Source organism: Ciconia boyciana, chromosome 4, assembly GCF_034638445.1.
Source record: "Ciconia boyciana chromosome 4, ASM3463844v1, whole genome shotgun sequence".
Lineage (NCBI taxonomy): Eukaryota > Metazoa > Chordata > Aves > Ciconiiformes > Ciconiidae > Ciconia > Ciconia boyciana.
The window spans coordinates 36,363,774-36,381,895 of NC_132937.1; the positions used below are offsets into that span (position 1 = coordinate 36,363,774).

General features: G+C 39.7%; 1 protein-coding gene across 2 annotated transcripts in view; it reads right to left on the minus strand.

The window, feature by feature from the left end:
* Positions 1-12,288: 12,288 nt before the first annotated feature.
* The window catches only part of SLC38A9 (solute carrier family 38 member 9), a 49,122-nt gene continuing 43,288 nt past the window's right edge, over positions 12,289-18,122 (minus strand). For both annotated transcript variants that reach the window (XM_072860322.1, XM_072860323.1), the window contains 2 exons: positions 14,799-14,888; positions 12,289-13,063 (listed from right to left, as the gene is read on the minus strand). In XM_072860322.1, the coding sequence (XP_072716423.1) occupies positions 12,898-13,063; positions 14,799-14,888 (256 nt within the window). In that variant the 3' untranslated portion in view covers positions 12,289-12,897. The remainder of the gene's footprint in view (positions 13,064-14,798; positions 14,889-18,122) is intronic.

The window sequence follows — 18,122 nt, forward strand, 5'->3', positions numbered from 1 at the left end:
ACCTGATGACCATGTATAAAGACGGGCACTTACCTTCTACATTTCTGTGCCCTTGTTGGTTACAACCAAGTTGGTTACAACAATTTTCAGCTGGATTAACATTTAGCTCTGGGGGCCTCGCCTCTAAGTTAAGGAAAGAGAACAAAAAGCTGGAAGGGAGCATTACTCCAGACATGTTTTCTCTTTCTCTCAGTACCTAATGCAATTATATTATGTCTTAATGCTACATGACCTTTCCTGTGGATCCTCCTTGCACTGTGTGTTTGACAAGCTCTTAGAGGCATGGGAAACCATGGGGAGAGGTGAGGAGGAAAGTAAAGTGGAGAGAATGACAAGTACCATCCTTACCCATACAGACATGAAGGGATTCAGTGATGCCAGGAAGCAAGATAACTTGCCTACTCCACAAGCCCTGGAGTAATCCTCCACGGGGATTTCTCTCAGTTCCCCTCTTTTTTCTGTCCTGGGTTTTACTGCTAAAGAGAGGCACTTCAGCCTTTGGGAAATCTTCACCCGTCTACGTAGACGTTCATTGCAGCTTGTAAATGAACTAGAGGAAAGGGTAATAATAAAGAATTAGCAGCATTGAGCTTGGACTGACATCATCATATCCAAACCTGTTTAAACTGCAAAAACTAAGAAACCAGACTGCAATAAAAAATTTGGGGCCTTCTCTAATCATTAGATGCCATCACAAATATGAAGAAAGAATAGCAAAAGCCTCTTTTGGTTTTTTTCTTTCCTTTTAATGTACTGGTGGTTTCCTTGAACAAAAGACATCACGAGGCTCTATGTGCCTTCCTAGTAAAACTTTTGCCCTCTGTAAATGTGACTGTTTCATACTATGTCGAAATCTGGAAATAAGAAATTGTATCCTAAAGGCAATGTAATTGAATTGATAGTCTGGCTTGAAGGAGTCAAGTCTGAATGTTTCCCAGAGCACATTACTTGTCTGCTGAAATAGAGTGAATTTTTCATGGGTTAGGTGTTGCCTAATGTGTGCTGGAAAACCACCTTTGTAGATTTGCACTGAGGCAAGATGGTATTTGAATCTGCTGGAATGCTTTACATATTCATATTGCCTGAAGGCTGGAAACTTTTTATCACCAGCAGAGTAGCACAGATGACAGTAAAGATACAGTTCAGGCAATGGAAAATGAGACGAAAACAGTTGTTGAGGCTCAAATTTTCTTCACAACACTTTTTTTGAATGCAGAAGTCCAGATGTCTTTTGTGGAGATGTACTGATTTGCACAGTATGTTGTACTGGATCCCAGGGACAGCTCACATAAGTACAGCTTGATCCCTGAATGGACTTCAGGTGTAAATACAGAAAATGCAACAGCTTTTCTTGGTTATAACGAGAAGACTGACATGCCATGTCCCTGCAGCTCAGACTGAGGTGAATAACTCCCTACAGCATTTCCTACAGCATTTCCTTCTCTACAGCATTCTTGTTGGCTAGATCACAACTCATTTTATAGCAATGATGGTTTCCACAAATCTTACTCTTGGGGATATAACTCTCCCTCCAAGAACCTATCCTGAATGGCAGGGCAGTAAAAATTAGACACAGTAATGAAGAGCAACCTAAATCTGGTATCTTTTTAAAACTAGTGCTAAGAAGTCCAGGAGAACCAGATTATAATCTGTTTTGGACCTGCCTCAAATAATCCAGATAGACTTCTTGCAATTGTCTGTTTTTTTGCAATGACCTTTCTACAACACCACTCTTAAAAATTTAGTTGCAAAATCAGACATGGCTGTGGAGAACAGAGCTAGTGAAAGATGAGGGAAGGACATGGGTGGCTTTTATACTAATGCTTAGTTTCTGGTTCTGCAGCTGACAGGATCCATAAGCTTTACTAATGTCTGGAGATCTCTGGGTGTGTGCAGTCACATTCCTGTGCACACAATAGCCGGAAAAATTGCTGTTGCAGCCTTGGAAAACATGGCTTTTCTTCACAATTGCGATTCATTTATATAACTGCAAGATGCAAACCTAAGATTGCAGTTGGCAACACAGCAAATAATTAGAGATGCTCTACCTTGTGGGATATATTAATGAGTTGTATTAAATAAAGAGTTACACACTCACATTAAGTAAGAACATTAATGTACTCCATTACATGACATAATAAAAAACCCCAAACAACAAAACAGAGAACAATGCAACACGCGCACACCCAGGAAAGGAAGAGGAAAGAAAGAAAACCTGTTGAATAAGTAGTGCTATAAAAAGCAGTAAAACTTTTGCCAGAGACCTTGTAGTCTCTTACACAGATTTACAATTGTGTTTGATTCTCCTTTTCAGTTTCTCATGGGACCCTTGTCTAGCTTTGTCATTCTTTATTGTGAGACTGACATCAGTCAGCTGGTTTGTAGCCAGTTGCACTAATAATATACTGGCAGGGAGATCAGAAATTACTGGAACTATTTGGTCATCTTGAAACTGAAAAAGGAGGACTACTCCAAAACTCTTGAAGGCAAAAAAAGAGATTCTCTTAAATGCCATGTCTATAACAGTTGTTTCACAGCAGAAAAAGTCTACAAAGTTCAAATAGTTTCAGTTTACTTAATGCTATGTTGGCCTTAAGAGTTATGAGGAGGGCCAGGCAACAGAATCTATGTCCTCCAAGAGGGATTAATTTAATATTAGCAAACAAAAATGTATATTGTCGAGGACCCAAACCTTGAAAAGCATAGAAATAATTTATTAAGGAGAATGACTTTTCATATCATATTGCCTACAGCTTTATAAGTAACATACTCTTATTTGTCTCATAAGGTGTATAGTCTAATATAAAAGAAACTGCATAGACTTTTGCATCAGCTACACAAGCACAGGGTGTGATGGATTTGCATGTTTGACTGCCGCAATTACACAGTTTTTTAAGGAAATTCAGCTCTCCTGTGCTGAGGTCATTAACTTACAGCTTTGTAGTTCTAACCTGGCTCCACAGCAGTACGTAGTGCTTTGGGATATCTGGCTGACTGCTTTTGAATATCTGGCTGAAGGGAGAGCTTGGTGAAGCTTGGGAGTATCTTACTAATACTCTTGAGAGCAGTAAGAAGATGGAACCAATGACACAATGCTTTCCTCTAGCTCTGCACCTCTAGGTTTCTGGGTGGAACTGCACATGTCCTGAGGTAGCTTTTGCCATTGCATGCCATTTTTCTATTAATTTCCTATTATTTCTTCTACAGCTTTAGTGTGCTCAGTAAGGCATAATTTTATCCCCTTTGAAAGTTCCTGAAGTAAGAACAGCAAAGTAGTCTGCAGAGTTGTACCAAGCTTAGCAGCAATGATGTATTTGCCAGCTGGAGGGCACCCCCTCTCAGGTGTAAATGGCTGGAAACTGGATATAGCCTGGAGCAGATGCAGCTGTGCGTACCCATGTTATACCAGCCCATCCACGACTGCTCCCTCCCCTTTACTGCCAGTAGGAAACATACCTCTTGAATTCACTCAGGCCATCATGACTAATACACAAGATCAAAATCCTTAGAGCTAGAACCATGTAGTTTTATTGTTCCTGAGAGCCAGGCTGTCAAGTTGACTGCCATCACACACTCATCCTCTTGGTGGACTGGATATCAAGGTGTCTGCATGATGCAACTGATCACAGCTGTGCTGGTTTTTGCTGGGGTAGAGTTAGTTTTCTCCATAGTAGATAGTATGGGGCTATGTTTTGGATTTGCACTGAAAACAGTGTTGATAACACAGGGATGTTTTAGTTGTTGCTGAGCAGTGCTTACACAGAGTCAAGGCCTTTTCTGCTCCTCACCCCACCCCACCAGCGAGGAGGCTGGGAGTGCACAAGGAGTTGACCCCAACTGACCAAAGGGCTATTCCACACCATATGGCGTCATGCTCAGTGTATAAAGTTGGGGGAAGAAGAAGGAAGGGGGGGATGTTTGGAGTGATGGCGTTTGTCTTCCAAAGTAACCATTACGCGTGATGGAGCCCTGCTTTCCTGGAGATGGCTGAACACCTGCCTGCCCATGGGAAGGAGTGAAGGAATTCCTTGTTTTCCTTTGCTTGCATGCGCAGCTTTTGCTTTACCTATTAAATTGTCTTTATCTCAACCCATGAGTTTTCTCACTTTTACCCTTCAAATTCTCTCCCCAGTCCCACGGGGGGGAGTGAGCGAGTGGCTGCATGGGGCTTAGTTGCCAGCTGGGGTTAAACCACAACAACAACCCAGCATAGGCAAACTTCATAACAAAAGGGGGCAACTGCAGGGTGTACTGCAGGGATTCAAGCAACAGCAGATAGATGCATGTTATTTGTCCATCAGGCATACCCAGTGGTGCCCTCTTGAAACAGGTCAGCACCAGAATGTGAGTGCTTAGGCCTCTAGATCCCCAAAAGAGATTGTTTCTACTTGAGTTGCACAGGTCAGTGGCTCCTCTGCAGCACACTCACCAGAGGAGAACTCGACACAGAGATACCTGATGGGCTATGCAACTATTTATCTGCTGAAGAACTGTCATTGGGAGTGCCAGAACAGGGATGGTTGGTAGTTGGGTTAAGCAAAACTGGATTAGTTGCTCTAAAAAGCACTGCAATACAATGGACAAGTGGTGGGGCTGATGGAGAAGGACATGGCAGAAAACTGAGTTCCGAGTGTTCCGTGACTTTATATATACTTGGCTTAACATTTTAAAATATATGTGGTCAAAAAAGTTCACAGCTCCTCTCCAGCTGTCTGCTGGCTTGAGGATTGTGGCTCTAGTCAGTAATGAAGGTAGTGAACTGCATGGAAATTCACACAGCACTTAGAAAAGGGAGGATCTTTTAAAGCTCTGGGACCATTCCTCACAAGTGTTTTTGAAGAAGACAGAGTGCCCTTAGTGTACTTTTCTTCCCCAGAAATACATGACCGCATCTACACACAACGAATTATTCACCAAATTTAGCAGGTTCAGCTTGGTGCATACTTTCCATGTGGTTCAACTGCTATAAAATACTCCACAGAGAAATGGCTGCTGACAAATAACTAACAAGTACATAGGGGAGCAACAATGCAACTACAAACAAATCCCAGAGTGCTTGTAAATTTTTGTCCAAGAAGTCAAAGAAAAGCAACATCCACCCTGGGGTGAAATAGCCACCTGAGGGTACTTCAAAGGTATTGTTTTTTCCTGTAGGAGTTACCACTGCACAAAAAAAACATTAAAAAATCCGGTTGTGCTTCCCACTTATATGCTGTGTTTTACTTTGGTACTCACCTTTTCAGTGGTTTCTTTTTAAAGGTAAATGTTATATCACACTCAACAATATAGCATGTAAACTGTGATGCAGGTCCAACTGCACCTGAATAACAGCTGCTGAAGTATACCCAGCTTCTTGCGTGGATAGCTGAGTCCCGCTGTTTCTGATGGAATCTTCCTATAACCGCCAAAATCTTTTCAAGAGCAGTTTCTCCAAGGCCTGAATCAGTGCCCATTGAAAGCAAAGGGAAAGATTCCTATTGATGGCAGCCAGCCCAAGTAAGCCAGAGGTCTAGGCTGCCCTTGCCAGAAAATTTTGTTTATGTGCATTTTGATGACTTTTAAAGCTTCTCTTTTCATGGTTGTCTTTCTTATGGATCTGACTTTTCAGTGAATTTTTTTCCAGACACTTCACATACTGGATAAAGCGGGGTTGATGTGTTTCTGATTCAACACAGAAGATCATTTTATCAGATTAATTTTTAAGAGATCCGCTTTAGTCAGGGTGCACTGGGAAGCATACACAATGTTAAAACATTCTGCTGTCCGATGGCCTGATTCTCCCTGTATAAACACATGGGACAAAGGTAAAAGACTCAGTCATGTGCTAAAGAAAACGGTGCGGTGCCCTCACAATAAAACCATAGAAGCCAGGTTTTTAACACGTTTACCCAATGGTTGAAGTTTACTTGCAGTTTGGCCTCAGAGGTAAGTATAGACATTCCAGTGCGGATGGGGATTGAGGGCAGATTTCACTGTGGAAAGAACTGGGACAGTCTCGTAAGCTCCCAGGGAAGGCGTGGGAGCCTGTGGTCATGTACATACTCCTTTGATGCCACTAAATGGCAATTTATTACCAAGGTGCAAATCAGGTGAACAAACCTGTCTGAAAGGGGCTCATTGGGGCGTTTGAGTTATCTATGAAAACTGACAGGAAAGGAATGAAAAACCGTGCACCTTTAGGTAAAAGTTTATTTCTGGAGGAGCTCTAGCCCATCATTTATTGCAAGTGCTATGATGGGTAGCTGGCTGCCTGCAGAAAGTAAGTGCTGTCTATGGTATAAACAAGTGCAGAGTGCAAAGACTGTCCTCTTCCGTTTTTCTTTAACTAAACCTGTTTTCTTCTGTTAGAGTAGGAGCAGGAACAGTATACCCAGTTGCAACTCACTGTTTTCATAGACCAATATTGTTTTCGGCCAGACTTCAGTTATTTTAAAAAAATCCAACCTTGTCCCCAGCATTAAAAATAGCAAATTTTGTTACACCTTCAATATCCCAACTAATTATTCAGAGAAGAAATCACAACTAGCTAGAGTTTGGCTATCAGAGGTTACCCCTAACTTCTCCCCCCTCTGGTGTATGACATATCAAGAGGAGAAACAAGATAACACTTAAATCTGAACCACCACTGCAAACATAGGGAGCTGATGGCACCATAAAGAAATGTGACTTCAAGGGCTGAATAAATCCAGTCACAGGAAGACAGCAGTTTCCCAGGCAAGAGTCAACTGCTCACGGTAACTTTCACAGAGACAGGACATGAACTTTTGCCCATTGTTGTCAGTCAATCTGGCTGCACCCTAAATAGAGCTATATTTCCATAACAGAGGACTTTAGTTATGCAGATCCTCCCTCTCAAGCCTGCAGACAGGATAGGTGACATCAGCCTTCCCTTAGTAAAAAGTGTTGTGCTTCTATAGCAGAAGAGATGCCGAGTGAACATGAGCTCTCCCAAATCCCAAATCCACAAAGCATTAGCAGGAATCATGTCCACTGCCTCTGCCACCCTGTACCAGCCCAGGCACCTTGAACTCTTATGCTGGAAGGTGAAGGGATGTCCCTGAGTTTGCTTATGCTAACTTGGTATGCCAATCTGGGCTCTCATTACATATCTGTTTGTAAAAAACTGGATATTCACTGAGGAGATAAATTAAAAAAAACAGCTTCAATGCAAAACAGCCTCCCTTCTCCTCCCATAACCGGCCTGTAATTTGAATGCCCTGTGGTAATTTCGTAATACAATCTCCTTTTGCTCTAAGAGGTGAAGCCAGCTGGGCAGTGGGGACAATGTCTCTGTTTGGTGTGGCATTTAGTATCTAGCCTGGAACTCAATGTGCAGGCATTTCTCCTCCCCTCATATTGCAGCTGAATGACTTTGCTGTGATGATCTGAAATGACCTGACTAATCTCAACTTCCTCTAACAGTTTAATGAAACGTCAGAAGTGAACAAGGGCCACGGAATTGAAAAAAGACCATTCAAACAATGATGAAAAGAAACACATGGACAGCAGTTTTTAAACAGTCTTTGGGCTATTGGAAATAATTCAATGAGCTTTAGCCAAGCTGCAATATAAACATACTAAGAAGGGACCAAAAAATGTTTTATATAAAGCCGCATTTTTCAGCTGGACTGTTTTATCTACTTCAGGATTACAAAAAGGAGGTATATAGGAAAAGACACAAGTAGATAAATTTGAAAAAAGAGAGACACCCTTCCTGCCCCACTCAGATCAGTTCGTGTTTGGAAATACAAACCACAGAGCAACAGTTACGTAGCACTGGTTCCACCATCTGAAATTACAGGAGTGAGAGGTAGAGAGGATCTGGCAAGTTGAGTCCTGTTCCTTTCCAAGAAAAGTTTAATGGTGTTCTCAGCTGCAGAAGAAATTAAATACGCTGATCATGACTCCAACCTCACAGAATACCAACTCAGAGGGAAAAGCTTACACTGTACTCCCCCATTAAGCACGGTACAATGAGCTAAAACAAACATATCAGTGCTTTGCATATCATTAATATTTTACTTCCTATTAGGAAGTTACAGAGAGCTCTGCTAAAATAGCATATTCATTACTGAAGACAGCCCCCAGATTTCATGAGCTGCCCATGGAAATGAATTTCTGCTTCCGACTGAAGGTAAGAGGGACACTGTTTTGCTGGTACAGCTGGTACCAGCTATTATCAAGCACTAATCCTTTCTCCATTATTATTTTTCCTCAGGTGCCTTCATATCCATTATAATAGTGACAGATGTTTACTGCAGTTGTCCTCTGGTGCAAAACATCCTGAAAGGCAAAAATATGCTTTCTAGAGGCTACCATATCTCTCACCTCCCTTACTACCATGTCGCTGCAGAACTTGGCCATTGCAGCATCAGCCTGGCTGTACGTACACAGGAGTCTCCGAGACTTCCCAGAATGCAGACTGTATATTGAAGATTCAGCTGTCTCAGTTACTCCGGGAAGTCTCTCCTCCTTCCCATAGCAGCTCCAGCATTCAGTTGTACTGTTGCTGCCTCTTAGCCTTCCGCTATTATGCCATGCTGGAGGGACATTCACGGACATGGGCCACAAAGGAGTTTGAAGCAACCTTAGGACTGACTGCACATTCATGCATGTTAATCAACATTTGCCCAAAGTCCAGCACTCAAAGTTAGGAGATGCCAGGTCTGAGCAATGATAGGGAACCAATTGCTCTTGCAACCTTCGCACTCTCAAGCTGACGCCCTATGGAAAAGAAAGTTACATGATCATGTAATCAAAAGCCAACCGTTGTGTGGAAAGGTGGTGGAGGAGGGGACAGTCTGGAGGCTGAGCGATCAAACTGTCAATGCCACAAAGGGTTCAGCATTGCAACCAAATGCTGTTATCTTTACATATTTTTTGTATGTGGAATTCGAAATGCTGAACTTTTAAGAAAAAATGAAATGTTACATAAAATGTCCTCCCTGAACCCCTCCATTTAAATGATGCAACGTTTGAATCCTGAATGCTCGTTTTTGGTGTGCAGATCACTTAAGCTACAGGGTTTAATACATTAACATTACATTATTAATCCAGATAGAACAGGAAAAATTGATTTGTAGGAACAGATGCAGCTGTGAGTGACTTGAAGAGCAAGGGGAAACTGAGAGCTAATAAGCATAGGAGAGATTTTGAAGCCTGCTAGAAGCTGAAAGGAAGAATCTGGGCCACGATAACATTAAGAAACTGGAACAGATGATGCTAGGCCATTACAGAGAAGGCAATGAGGTTAGTACAACCATGGATATGGAGATGGTAATTCTTTCTCTCGGCATGGCAGAAGGCAGACATGAAAGCCTCATCATCTGTCCTTGTCCTTAGAAAGTACAACTACTTCTGTTCATCACAAAGCTCCCACTGAAAAACTAATCCCTTGGTCTTGGTGCTCAGACTGTGTGTAATCACCCACAGACATGTCCACAACTTCACCATACAGGCATGTCCACAACTGCTCTTGGAGCTTCCTGGGAATTTCCCTCGCTACTGATGCTTTGGCAATGTCTAAAGGTCATGCTGGGTTAATGCCTTAAATATCTTGAGATCTGGATTTTAGCTTGATGGTATCAGCACAGATGATTACAGCTGTTTGAGCCTCATGGAACAAAAACTTCAGTTTGCATCACAGAGTTACCACATAATATGGAAGGCTGGATTTTCAGAGTGCAAGGAGGTAGAGATGGTGCCAAACAAAGAGCCTGGTACTGTTATGAAGAAAACCTCTTACTCAATGCCCAGAGCTGACAGTATTTCACCTCACAGCTTATTCCAGCAAAGCTCAAATGTAAAGGCAGAATTCAGTATTTCTGGCAGAAATTATTTTTCTTCTATGAGAAGGTAATAAATGACATTTCACAATACACCATCAGGTCCACATATTACTTTTGCTGCTCCACTAAATCACATGATGACTTGCTGGAGCAGAGAACATAAGGAATTGGAATTAGCTGGCCATCACTGCAGGTCACATGAGCAAGCAAGATGAAGTGTGCATTTGCAGAGAACTACATTTTGTGTGTGCATGAAAAGAGACACTTGCAGTCTACTTCTGGTCTTTTAGACCATTTAAGTTGCCATTAAATTTTAAAATATTACTTAACTTAGGATGTTGACTGTTGACAAAAAAAACCCCCCTGAAAATGCCACTATACTTACACACTCCTAACTTGCTTCTGACACTTATGAATAACTCAACTGCATGTAGTAAAATAAAAAAATACTTTCTCATAAGACAATGTACTTCAGGTGATGCCAGTGTAATGAAATATTCATTATTACTTTAATACTTACCAATTTATAATTCAAATAAAAGCTGTTAAAGGCCTGTATAAATAAACAGTGCAGCAATAAACTATCTCTGTAACCCAGAGCTAAAACAGGCTTTTAGAAAGGTACAGAATAATTTCCTTCTAAATATGAACTCAGATCATTGTACATTGCACAACTGGAAAAGAGACAAACAGATACAGGATGTAATTAAAACACTTGACTGTAAACTCTGTCCTACTTGGGAATTTCTTTTGAACTACTAGATCCTAAGAGAATTTAATTCTGCTAAAAACAAGGGGCATTTTACTTTCTGCTTCAATGGCAAGGATATAACTCATGAAATCATATTCAGATGGAACATGGAAGGACATAATCAAATTTAAGTACCTGCACTCATCAGGGTTTGTACCTAAATTAAGCACTGAATCTATAATAAATAAGCACAAGAACTTAATGTGAATGAGCCAATGATGCTTGAAAACCTGCATCTTTTGTCCTTTTGTTGTTCAAATACTTCTCTTCTGTATCAAGTAACTGTGGAGGGTTTAGCAACATACTACGGTTGTGGAACTGTAAATTTGTAACATTTGTTGGAAAGAAGAGGAAGTTTGTTGGAAAGTAAAAAAAATAAAAATACAGGTTTAACTGGTGAAATACACTGCTGAGAATGTTCAGGGAATGCAGCCATCAAGTTACAAGCAGTAATGACTACCTAGACATTCAAGGAAGTATTTATGGGAGAGATCAGACCCAGTCCCTAAAAAGCAGATGTGTTGACCAGTGCTAATGGTGTCAGCACTGCAAGATGCGCTCACTGGCAGGCAGTGAAAAGGGTGGACAGATATGCCCTAGAGAATAAGGAAACCAAGCAGTGGAAGATAAAGAGTATACACAGGGAAAATGACCGGGATGGGGCAAATACTTGTAATAAAGAACAGATGATGGATGTATTCTCCAATTCTGACTTAAAGGCACAAAAAGTTTCACAAGAAAAAAAGAGAGAATCTGAAATAATTATTCTATTCTGCAGATAATATCCCAAACCCATATGATCTTGTATTTCATACAAATCTAAGGACATTTATGCAAGTCAGTGTCCTTTACACAGTTTGCGGAGCCTAACTCAAACAAACAGATTTACATCGTTACTACAAAAATTCACATCACTTCCCAGAGAAGCATGGTAATTATCTAGGTTATGCTTTTCACTGTCTTTCTGATGAAAATATGAACTCTTACCCTGCAATGTAATTATATTTCCCAACTCAACTCCTACTTCAAAAAAATGGCATCACTCCAATTTTTTTCCTCTTTTACTTACTGTGGAATTTTGCATTCATCAGAGTCCTCTTTCAATTATTCTACATTTCTTGATTATTTTAATACACTTAAATTCTGTACAAAGAGGAGTTTTTACTCTCTTTCCAACCATAAAAGATGACATTCTACTAGTGTCTGGCAACTTAATTATTGCATCTTTTGGGTTAAGACTCAGACTCACAGATGGCAGGTAAAGGAAGGTGTCTGTGTGCTTATGTCTGTACACCCTCTTAGTTAGTAAACAAGACGTTAAAAAAAAAAAACAACACCACCACAACAAAACCCTTCCCAGATTCTTCCAGCTTCTGTTAGGAATTATCTAAAACTTAAATTATTTGATTTAGTCCACAATTCTGAAGAGTGCTAGCTTTGCCTCTCTGCTCACATCCAAAATGTCTAGAGAAACATAGTGGAAGAGAGACCACTAGAGTAAGACCCTAACAAAGGAGGGAGCAAGCCTCTGATGAACACTGTGTCCAACGTGCATCCATAAAACCACATGCAACTCCTGACAAGACAACATCACAGAACATAATAGCCCAGTTACCAGAGTTGAAGTGAGGTCAAGCCTGGAATTCTAATTTTAATTGTCTTGTTCTAATTTTTTTTATCCTCCTGACTTTTTTTGTTGTAAGTTCACAAATAACTTGTGTACATATTGGTTCTGAATAAACACTGAGACGAGTTTATTGTTTCTCTTAGTTGGAATTTCCTAGAGGAAAAATACTGACAAAACAATGTAATAGCATATTCAAAATTAAGAGTGCATTTTGACCCAAAAGACTATAAATGAACCTAAAAAAAAAAAGGCAAAGACAATTTCTTCATTTTCCAAACAAAACAGAAAAATAACTGCAACAAAAGAGCATTTTCAAACAGTCACTGAACAATACTGTGAAAGCATGTTTGTTAATAAAGGTAAGGACAGTGCCTTTGGAGGAAAGAGGACTTCTACTGCCTGAGGCTGAAAGCTGTGTGTTTTGAGAAGTACGCTGTGAAGAATTAAAGTATTTGAGCTTCATTAATCTTTGATATACATTCAACCAGAACAGGAGAACTACCTCACTCAAATCTGAACCATTTCACTTCTCACAAAATTGTGTTTTTAGAGGAGCAAGACATGTTTCCTGTCAAGTGTCTGAAAGATGTCTTCTGAATTTATTTCAAAGGTGCAGCTTTTCTCAAGATCATATTGAGGACTGCTCATTCTCATGCATGACAGTGTTGCTCAAGGCTGTTGCCAAATGTCACAGTACCACTTGTGACAGCCACAGGGAGAAGGGCGAGTTTTCACAATAGGAATTGTGCAATCAGATTAGCCAGTCCAAGGAGGATTATAAAGATGTGAATGATCAATGCTGGCCACGTCAGCTGCTCAGCACGATGCAGGGAGATCACGTAGATGAGGGACGGATACACGAATACAAAGGCCAGACCACATGTTGCTCCAGAGTATCTGAGGAAGGGGGGGGGGGAAGAGGGGAGGAAGAAAAGAAAAAAAATAAAAAAAGAATGCTTTGTGTTAACTCTTATTTCTTGTTGTCATTTTGCCCCCTCAAATCAATGAACAGTCTGACTGAACAATTACTATCTGCAGTCGCTAAACATAAATTTCTGTTCCTTGCTGTCCTTCACCTCCTTCATGGCCATTTAATTATCCCCCTGTGTTTTGCTCAGCCCCCTGCTCCCCTGTACCTGTGCTCTGACATGCCTCTGATGTTTCAGTCACGTCTCAGATGCTTCTGGGGACTGACTCCCTATCTTTGACTTGATGTTTCTGCTTTCTTTGGGGAAATTTGTCAACATGCAACAGAAAAAAGACTGGACAGTGCATCCTTTACTGTCAAAACTGAAAATCTCATTGCACCCCAGCCATCTGAGGACACATGTTAAAGCATGTAAGCACAGAAATGCACCCGAATCTGCATCTTTTATTTTAATTTATTTAATGAGCTCCTAGCAAACCATTCTCCAGACCTGAAAAGATCAACATGCCCTTCTGGTAACATGATCAACCACAGCAAGTGAAGCATTTAACTGTTCTTTTTCTAACCACTCCCTTGCTTACCAAAACCTTCTCATTATTTTCCCCTACTGTGAGTTTCCACCTTCTAAGCTATACTGCAGCCAAATGTGCATTATTAACTAATAATATATTTTATTTCAAATATTTGAACATTCCTTTTATACAGAGGAAACATCATAATACCGAGTAACCATTTGCAACACAAAACCAGCAAATACCTGAGGCAGACCGTATATAGACAATTTATCACCTGGAAACTCACTGTTCAAAATGTTTGATTACTATGCACAGTATGAACACATTAACAGAGGTCAGGATCAGTTTGCAAACAGAGAAATGTATTGCGTGATATTTATTCGGAATTAATAACTAGACCATCTCTATTACTGGAATACAAAAATTTTCACTAAAAGGAGAGGTAGAAAAAAAAAGGAAATGGAAAAAGCCTCAAAGATCAGCCACTGAGCAGAAGTAAGTTATTTTGCTACTCTGGTCAGACTCAAGCCTGTCATTCTGGTTTTATAATTGCAGATTTCCATATTTTTAAACACTTCCCTCTCCTGGTTGCTGTAGAAAAGATGCAAACTAGGAATGAATGACAATGATTACAAATATGGTGGTGTCAAACGTAGAAAATAAAACTCATTGGACTATTTCCTCTAATCTTTCTCAATTATAGAAATCCTAGGTGTTTATTAACATGGTAAATTTAAGATACCATGTAGAAGTGTAACTTTTATGTCACTTTTCCCTTTGAAGTTACTTGCTTTCTTGGATTGTTATTATGGACTTTCAAAACAGCTTCAGATGGTCTTAACACAAAACAAAAACTTGAGAGAAGCCACACAATAACCAAGCAACTTTTCTACTGACATCATATTCTTTCATGCGTGTAGTTACAAGGTCCTCAGATACAGCTCCAGTGAAACTTGGGGAATCATCCCAACCACCTCAGATACAGAGACACAATTACCGATAGCTGCTTGTCAGAACTTTAAAAGAGCTGATTGTGCATACTTCTAAATAATTATTTACAACTTAAAAAGGTGTAAGCCTCACAAAATATAAAGATAGAATTACCCGCACTCATACTGTTCCTTTTCAACATCAAGAGGCAAACATGCAGCAACACCACACGCAAGTTCACTGTGCAAGCAACACTCACCTTATGATACCTCCAATATTCGGATAAAATCTTGCCATTGCTACTCCAGCTCCTACAATTGCTACGTTCAGGATGAGCACATGGAAAACACTACATGAAAGTGAGGAAAGAGTGTTAAAATCTATGCTGTATTTATTACAAAATACCACCATTATCCTTCACTTACCCTAACATTTAACTGGTACATGGATGGTGTTTCCATTTGCATGGCTCACTCCTCTATTAAAGCTAATTAATTTCACAGCAAACATAACATCTACTGAATATTCAGAGTGCCAAACTCTAAATATCTAGTGTTTTGACTCAAAATATTCTTAAGGAGTAAGTATGTGTAATTTGGCAGTTCTTCTGAAAAACACCATACGTGGCACTCAGCACTCAAGTATTTCAGATGGATATTCAAATACCAAGGAAACAATACTGTATAACTTAATTCCCACAAGAAAGAAGTAGCTTGTTCAGAGAATGATCTGAATTGCTCAAAGTGAACTAATGGAAACCAGAAAAAAAGAAAAGATGCACCGAGTGGAAAACATTACATAGAAAACTAGGAGGGAAATAACACCTTAAAACTTGAACTCTAATGCATTTTGATAGAGGACAAACATTTAGAATGTTGGACCGTCATTTAATAACTGACCTGTGTATTATTTATGCTGTAATTTTTTGTTGAATGTTTTTACAAATAATTTCCTGTTGTTTTTCTTTCTGCATTAAGGATGAAAAAAATGGAGATTTTCTGTTCTGCAAAAGCAGCTTTTAATGCATTAGACAAACTTGGTGTAGTTATGCACAGAGCTGAGACTAAGGAGAGTATCACTTTTCTTTAGAGAATATGAAATGTTGGCATATTTTACCATAAGGTAAAGTCAGGAAATATAATAAAAAACTATGATATTTTGGTCACACAGCTGTTTCTACGAAGGGAAAAAAATTCACACAGAGGAAACTATACACTTACAGGTTTTGTTTATTCTTCTGGAGGATTTGATTTCTTAAAATAAACAAAATCTGTAAGCCAATGCTAATTTTTTCTTAACTGTAGAAAGTATCTGTATTAGGAGGATGTCACTAACTAACAAGCTTTTTAAAAGTGACCACTTCCATGACTGAAAGGCTTACTGCCAGTTTCCAAGTTAGGAAGAAAGATTAGAGACGTAAAGTAGTCTCATTAAAGTTTAGGGGAATGGAGGTAATATAAACACAAAGGAATAATTTAAGATATGGACTACTTCTAACATTCGCTCTTAAAAATTGATTTAAAAAAGACAGAAATAATATCTTTAATTTTGTACATGACATTTTAACAGGGGTACAAGAGGTGTACCTCAGAGACTGAAAATAGCAGTGGGAATATAGCAGCTGAAACTTTAACAAAAACGTAATTGGATATTAACCTGGTAAAACCCCAAGAACAAAAAATAAAATCCCAAGAATCAGACTTACTAGGGAAAGAAGGACCAAATGTTTACTGCTTCTCTAATTTTGCTAAGGAAAGCCAATTAACTAAACTGTTCATAAAAAACTGTTTGCCATTAAAAATTACTTCCTCTCTCCCCACACATACAGCAGATTGCAAATCTTACTGTCAAATAGCACAATTGAAGCCAAAAGTTTATGAACACAGAAAATGACGGCACTTCTTCCATTCTTTTTTGGCTGAGATTAATTTTTTAGCAAGAGGGATTAAAAAGAGTGCAGGCTTAGTAATTCAAAAACGTTTTGCAAATTTGGGTCATTCAGAATATTTTAGCAGAAAACCTGAAAAAAGTCTGAAGTATTTCATTCTGGCATGATTTGAAACAGAAGAAGTGATTTTGTAGTTCAAAGTTGTTGCTTTTAAAACATTAATTCTAGCTTCTTACAACTTCAAAAGCAAAGTGGTGTGTGTGTTTGGTGTGAAATTAAACATTTTTCAACTTCTTGATCTGGGAAAAAATCATTGTGGGGGAGGGAATGCGTTTTGGCTCAAATGAAAACAATGGTCTCAAAATGCTGGAGCCTCCAAAACAATTCAGTATTTGCAGAGTAGTGCTTTGCAGTTTTAATTGTTACAATTAAGCAGGACCCTCAAGAACAATACAAAAATCAAAAAGTCTGAAAAGGATTTAAACCCATCTTTTTCAGGGCAAAAGGTTACGCTGTATTTCTCCCCTGGAACATCCTTGCTCCCTTTTCTACCTTTCTGAAACAGCCCGAGTTGTAACCATGTGATCGGACAACAGGTATTTAACCTGCAACCCTTTTCTTTTACCTAGGCAGGTATCCATAGTTCATCTCAGCTCCAAGACAGGAAAAAGCCTCATTCTTAATGGAGAGAAAGGCATTATCATTTAGGAAAAAACTATCCTTCTGAATAAAGAAGAATCTGATATCTAGGGCTACTAATAGCTGTATTATTTGAGATAGTATTTTTGCATAAGACTGTAAGTTTCATGCAGGTGTGCTCCAGAAAGGACAAGCATTTCTCATAGCCTGTGACATTTTAACAAGTTCTACATTGCTCAGTTTTAGCCTGACACTGGCTTACAGTACAATTAATAGTCACCACACACTGCAAAAGAGCGATTAGAAAAACAGTATTTTTGAGGGGCATAAACATACCACCTCTGCTTATTATGACTAGAGGAAGAAAAGTATTTAGGTGATGTTAGATATCAGAAAGGATTTGGTCCCTTTTTACCTAACCACCTCGCTGGCACATAGCTGTTTTCTAAGCAGCATAACTTTCTTCCTCATGGTCAATGGCAGCAGAGTTGAGTGGCCCATGCCATGGCTGGATTGTCCACCTGGGCAGCCTGATTAGCATTGCTGCTCTGAGGCACAGGTTGGATTGCCTTAAGGAGGCTGTAATTCACAAGAGAGGCACACCCATGGCAGTCCACATGTGGCACACGGCACTCCGTCTTTTATATCCTGTCCTCAGTCTCAATATTGTCAGTTGGGCAGATGAAGACTCTAGCTCTTTTCTATAAAGGGAATCACTGCTCACCTGCAAAAATCCCCCAGTCCCACAAAAACAACAGTAGAGAGGAGGGAGGGAAAAAATAATAATAATCAAGCTTTCCCCCAAGTCTTGCTTTTTTTCCCCCATTACAAGGTTAACCTTTCAGATTGACCTTTCAGAGTCCACAAACAACCTGGTATGCTAGAAGATCATTAGAGGGCTTGCTCTATCAAGTTCTCTCCTCCAGAAGTGGTAGTTACAATTAAGTCACTGAACGACAGTGACCACATATAGCTAATTAACTCCAGCATCCTCAAAGTAAGAATCATATCAAAAACTGTGAAACCAAACCCGAGGGCAGGGGATATTTAAAGAAA